Source organism: Alosa pseudoharengus, unplaced genomic scaffold (assembly GCF_046254945.1).
Source record: "Alosa pseudoharengus isolate Yale_2024_CS ecotype anadromous, Long Island Sound unplaced genomic scaffold, YU_APseudo_1.1 YU_APseudo_1.1_scf_20, whole genome shotgun sequence".
NCBI lineage: Eukaryota > Metazoa > Chordata > Actinopteri > Clupeiformes > Clupeidae > Alosa > Alosa pseudoharengus.
The window spans coordinates 2,994,773-3,001,130 of record NW_027468664.1 but is presented as its reverse complement, the minus strand read 5'-3'; the positions used below and the strand labels follow the sequence as shown (position 1 = coordinate 3,001,130).

The following is a 6,358-nucleotide window of genomic DNA, read 5'->3' as shown; positions in this document are numbered from 1 at the left end:
ACTTACATTCATTTGAACTGATTTTGAAAAAATGTATCTAGGGGAAAATAAATAAATAAAAGAAAAAAATGTCGAATAATGCTTTTTTTTAAGAATTATAGAAAAAGTAGTAAAAAAAAAACTAAACTAAAAAGTGAGTGTGTCTCTGCACTTGGCCAGGCGACATATTTGGTATTTCTGCCCGTCACTCTGCCACACACACACACACACACACACACACACACACCTCCTGTGACCATCCCGAGTCTCCAGAATCAAAACAGCTTTTGACACAAAGCGCTAAGCTCCCCCCGTCCCATCCTGTGTCCTCATGCCCTCACACACACAGACACACACACACACACACACACACACACACACACGCCCTCTCGGAGGGGACGCGCGGCCGGTGGTGCCCGGAGTGCGGCTTTTATTTTGCGGGGTCAGCGCCCCTGAGTTGGCAGCATTATCGGGGGGCGCGGAGTTTAAAACAACATGAGAGGCGCGGCTCTTTTGGGTCGAGCCGGACCTCCCGAGCCCGGCCTACACACACACACACACACACACACACACACACCAGAGCCTGGCCTACCCCAGGTCGCCTCCCCCGGCTCAGTGACCGGCACACAAAACTTGTTCCATCTCGTTTGTGCCGCGCGGGCGCTCCACGGCCCTGTCCCCTGCATGGCCGGCTTAGCACTCGCGATCAACGCACACAGCGCGCGAGTCGCTTCTCACAACGCTGCTTTTCACACAGCGCGCGAGTCGCTTCTCACAACGCTGCTTTTCACACAGCGCGCGAGTCGCTTCTCACAACGCTGCTTTCCTACGTCGTCTGTGTCTCTCTTCCTCGGTGTTGCTCGACTCTTCTCTTCTCTTCGCTACCGTCTTGAGTACGTTTAGAAGAGCATTCTCTTTGGCACCTGCGTTTGCGCCTGCCTTGGCTTTTTCGTCGGGTGGAGGAGGAGGAGGAGGAGAAGCTGTAAACGCGGAATATTGTGAAATTCGTGTAATTATGCCGCTGAGTGCGCGCGAGCAAGCGGACGCCTGCCTTCTGTTTTTTTAATGCCAGCCAGGATTGAAAAACTGCACTGCTGCAAGTTTTCTGTTATGATAATCAGCCGGTTTTTCAAACAAAGATTTTTTTTTTATTCAATATGGAATTCGATACAAGTGGTAATGTGCTTCCTTTGTTGCCAGTAAAATCTGGCTCACGCCGGCTCCAACCGGCACAATCTCCGGTGGCCAAGCATGCAGCTGTGACTGAAATCGAAACTATTCCGCAGAGTGTACGCCTGCGAAAAAAAGTGTGTGCGCTCACAAGTGTGTGTGTGTGTGGCAAAAGTGTGTGTGTGTGCTTGCATGTGTGTGTGTGTGTGTGTGGATGTATTGTTCTGGGGAGGGGGGTGAGGGAGGAGAGAGGGCTGGGCAGGGGGGGGATGTGCAGACTAGCACATTATTAAAAAAGCGAGCGATAGCGCCAACTCTGTCTCTGTCCGCATGCTGATAACGAATAGATGCCCAACTCCATTAAACCGTCCTTTGGCCATTATCGCAAGGCCAACACACCATTTTCACAACTTACCACGCTCGCCTATTTACTTCGCACGAAATCCTTACCATGTAACGAACAGATTTGTGACTCGTAATGATCGGGCTGGCCAGGGCCATATGAAATGATCCCGACCTCGCTCAGATCGCGGGGAATTAAGTTGACCGCCACCCCCCCCCCCCCCCCCCCTCCTGTCTATCTCTGACTACCCCCCCCACCTCTATCGCTGGTGTCACGCCGATTAAAACAGACTGAAGTTGGGAGTACTTCACTCCCAGCTAGCCACAGTCTCCTGTTATCTCTCAAAGTTTCCAACATGGAAATAAGGAAAATACTGCACCTGGGCAGAGAGACGTGTGTGTGCGCAAATTAAGTGTGTGTGTGTGTGTGTGTGTGTGTGTGTGTGTGTGAAAGGGCTACGTCTATATGTTAATTATTTCTATTGTATTATTTCTAGTATTTATTTCTACTTTGAGATATTTAAACTCAAAATTACATTTAAAAATTTTTTCCATTTTAGTCACAATTAGTTACTTAAAGACTAAGCTTGTTACAGATTTTTCTCCATCTGATGTGAGTCCCAGAGAAGCTTGCATTGTTAAAACTCCAGCGCCTAACTGATAATTATAGATCTAAACTCCAGCGCCTAACTGATAATTATAGATCTAAACTCCAGCGCCTAACTGATAATTATAGATCTAAACTCCAGCGCCTAACTGATAATTATAGATCTAAACAAGTGGCACATCTGAGTGCTTTTTCCTTCGCATTTTGTTTCCTTTCTTTCCCTTTCATTTGTCGGGGTTAGGGTGGGTTCCTAGCGAGATCGCACTCGCCCCCCGGCACATCTTTGGTCTGCGGGATGTTTTTAACGGCAAACGCTGCGTTCTACCCAGAGACGGAGCCTCCACTTTCAATATGTCCTTGTGCTTAAGGTTAGCATCTCAGCACAGCACCCTGCGGAGTCTCCCGTGGACCTCGCAAACACTGGCATTGTGGGGGATTGAGAGCAGAGCGCCATTAAACTGAAATAAATAAAGAAATAATAAATATTAAAAAAAAGGAATAAAAACAGATAGGTAAAAATAAAATAATAAAATAAACGAGTGTCACCGCTGAACCAGTCTTCCTCTCCACCTATAAAGCAGAATAACAGAGGACAACGACGAGGGAGAAAGGACACATACACACACGCAAAAAACAGACTTGAAGTTGAAAAGCAGAAGTTACTCCCCGAGATGAAATATGATCCTTTAATCTAATTCGAGCAGTAAAAAAAAAGCAGAGAACTGGGAGGCTGTTTAATTCTTTTGTGCGAGTATCTTAAAAATGCATTTAAAATGAGTTAATCTGCAGCTCTGCCACTCTCATTCACAATTACCGCAGATTAAAGTGAAAAGAAGTCATTGGCTTCTGAATAATTAGGGCCCACAATCAGCCGCTCTACAGAGAAAAGGAAAATTATATAAATGTATATAAATTTGAAAGAGAGCGGTATTTATATATTTATATATTTGTGTGGTCTTTGTTTGACGACAGCTTGACGGGAGTGTGGTGGATGTGACAGGTTTGGCAGCGAGCGCACCCCATCTCCTCCAGACGCAGGGAGCCGACGCGAGGTGCGCTCGTTTGGAGCAAATATGCATATCAATTACGCATCTCAGACTGCGGTACATATGTCTGTAAGATGCGCCGGGCCGCAGGTCAGCATTGAAATGGAAATAAGGAAGCAATCAAAAAAATAAAATAAAGAAAAATAAAGAAAATGGAGCAACTTTCTTTTCTTCACTTTGCAGTTGATTATGATCTCATCACCTAATACAGCCCATCAGGAAACCCAGGGGCAAGTGTGTGTGTGTGTGTGTGTGTATATGTGAGCTTGTGATTATATGTTTATATATATATATATAAATATATGTATATATATATATATATATATATATATATATATATATATATATATATATATATATATATATATATATATATATACACACACACACACACACAGATAAACAAACAAACATATACTCTTCTGTCTATGTGTCAGTGTAATTGTGTGACGAGTGGCAACTACTTAAAGTATACAGCATAATGAAATACAAGCACAATAAAATACAAGGTGGGGACCTGCTGCCGAGTGTGTGTGTGTGTGTGTGTGTGTGTGCGCGCGCGTGTGTGTGTAACAGCTGTGAGCTTGAAAGTTAAGACAGCCCGTCTCGAGTGTTTAGAAATCGTCGTTTTAAGGTTGTTATTGTTTTCTGCCGGTGAGTTCTTTATCTTGATGCAGAGTGTCAGGGCTGATTCAGAGGGACGGGGTGCTAAAAGTAGGTGGCATAGTTTTGTTGTGTTTCTCTCTGTGTGTTTGATAGCAATGAATGAATGAATGTGCTTTCTGAAGCCTCCTCACAAACAGAGCCCTCTTTCATGCTGCCAATATCAGTCATAGGACGCTCACACTTATTACGCTCCATTAAACAGCACCACAGTCTGGGGTGTCAGAAAATAATAATAAAATAAAAAAAGTCAGCAGTGATGTAATTTTGGAGGAAGAGAAAATAAATTGTATTTCTCAATAATCTTTTTGTGTTCTACGCACTCCAATGATTTCTTTCAGGCATATTGTCATGCATTGTTTTCCCGAGGCGAGGAGGAGAAATGTAAATAAATGAAATATAAAAAACAAAACAAAAATATGAAATGCAGATTACGTTCAACCTTATTGTCAGAACTGCTTTCATTATACCTTAACCATTTTAAACACACTGAAGAAAATATTTTTATGTTTCAACAAAAAAATTATGCATACTTGTTTGTATTCATTTTTTTTATGTATTTTTCTCCTATATTGAACATTAATCCTTCATTTTCAGTTATTGACTTATTAATATGAAAGCAATGTTGCTCATTTTACATTTATTCGATGTAACTGTCTGAAAATAATCAAATCACTTAAAGCAATTGTCTAACAATTACCAAAAATTTGTAACATTTTTTTCAACTGGATAAATGGTCTTTTCCAGACTTCTAAAATGAACAATAGATTGCGATCATATTCAAACACAACTGTTATTTTACACCTTTATTTTATCAACATTGTCAATATTCTACTTAAAAAAAAAAACATTTAAAAAAAATAAAACATTCAAAAATGTGATTAAAAATTTTGATTCATGAATTCTTTTCTTTCATACTTGGACTATGGTTATACAATCTAATGCAAGCGCTGCTAAACGAGTGAGACCGAATCGTGCAGGGTGTGTGTTTTTTTTCAGCTATTAAATACGAGTGTCGTAACCCGCGTGAGTCGACTCTAAGACTCCACTCTCCTGCGCTCACAAAGGATGCGTGCCAGTGCGGGATTGTCACAACTTCAGCAGTTTGAAGTCATTAGAAAGCGGCGTGCTTTCTTCCCCGTAATAAAGCTCTGACAGGTAATACAGAGGAAAGGAAGTCTCAGCCCAGTGCAGACTCCAGAAGCAGCAAAGAGACACACCAGATTGATTTGGCTTTTTTTTCTTTCTTTACTCTCTTTTTGTAAACGAGCACCTTCAGGAGGCAAGCTCAGCATCTGAGTACCAGCTGTGGTGTGGTGTGGTGTGTGTGTGTGTGTGTGTGTGTGTGTGTGTGTGTGTGTGTGTGTGTGTGTGTGTGTGTGTGTGTGTGTGTGTGTGTGTGGTAGAGGCCTGGCGCTCCATACAGACCCCTAGGCTCATTGAGAGCAGGGCAGCTTTGCATTAAACAGTGTTGCTTCCGCTTGACTTGGTGCCAATGCCACCAATATGGCTCCTAGAAAGGGGGGGGGGGGGGCATGCTGCTGGCCCCTGGCTTCCCTGCCCCCTAACCCCCCCCCACACACACACACCCACACACACACACACCCGCCCACACAGACCCAACAGACACACACCCTCCCTCCCTGAGGAGGCCCTAGCCTGATTAGCACCCTACCTGACTCTCTGAGGAAGCAGCATCCTCCCCCAGCAGCTCTGTGCGAACCTCATCACTGTAGGCGATCCGTGACCTTTTCTGGAGAGAGAGAGAGAGAGATGGAGAGAGAGAAGACAGAGATGGAGAGAGAGAGAGAGACAGCAAGAGAGTGTGTGTGTGTGTGTGAGAGATAGAGTGAAGGACATATAGACAGAAGTTATAAAAAAGAGGGTGAAAAGAGGAAGGGAAAGATGAGGAAGAGGAGACAGAGAGAGAGAGAGAGGGAGAGAGACGAGAGAAGAGGGAGGAAGAGAGAGAGAGAGAGAGGAGAAGGGAGAGAGAGAGGGAGGAAGACGAGAGAGAGAGGGAGAGGAAGACGAGAGAGAGAGAGGAAGACGAGAGAGAGGGAGGAAGACGAGAGAAGAGGGAGGAAGAAAACCATCTTTAGTTCAGATGTGTTCTTGAGACACACACAGAGACAAGCTGCATTTGTGAGGCTGGAGAGCCCCCTAATGGCCTAACACACACACACACACACACACACACACACCTGCAACGTGTGTGTAAGTGTTTGTGTCTGAGTGAGTTTGAGTATGAAGGCATGTGATTGATTAAGTGTGTGTGTGTGTGTGTGTGTGTGTGTGTGTGTGTGTGTGTGTGTGTGTGTGTGTGTGTGTGTCTCTCTCTCTCTCTCTCTGTCTTTGTGGGTGAATGAGATTGTGTCTGAATGTGTGTGAGTGAGTGTTAGCGTATGTGATTGTGTGTGTGTGTGTTTGTGTGTGTGTTTCTATAACAGAGAGAGGCAGAAAAAATGTATTGTGCTGAACTGATATACTGTGTGTATTTACAGAGGCCAAGAAGCTAAATGTTTCTTGACTTGACTGCAGGACAGGTTCT

General features: G+C 44.0%; 1 protein-coding gene across 1 annotated transcript in view; it reads right to left on the bottom strand.

Moving 5' to 3' along the window:
* Positions 1 to 6,358, bottom strand: part of vti1a (vesicle transport through interaction with t-SNAREs 1A) — a 147,105-nt gene that overhangs the window by 75,376 nt on the left and 65,371 nt on the right. The window contains exon 4 of the mRNA XM_076296234.1: positions 5,483 to 5,560. Within this exon, the coding sequence (XP_076152349.1) occupies positions 5,483 to 5,560 (78 nt within the window). The remainder of the gene's footprint in view (positions 1 to 5,482; positions 5,561 to 6,358) is intronic.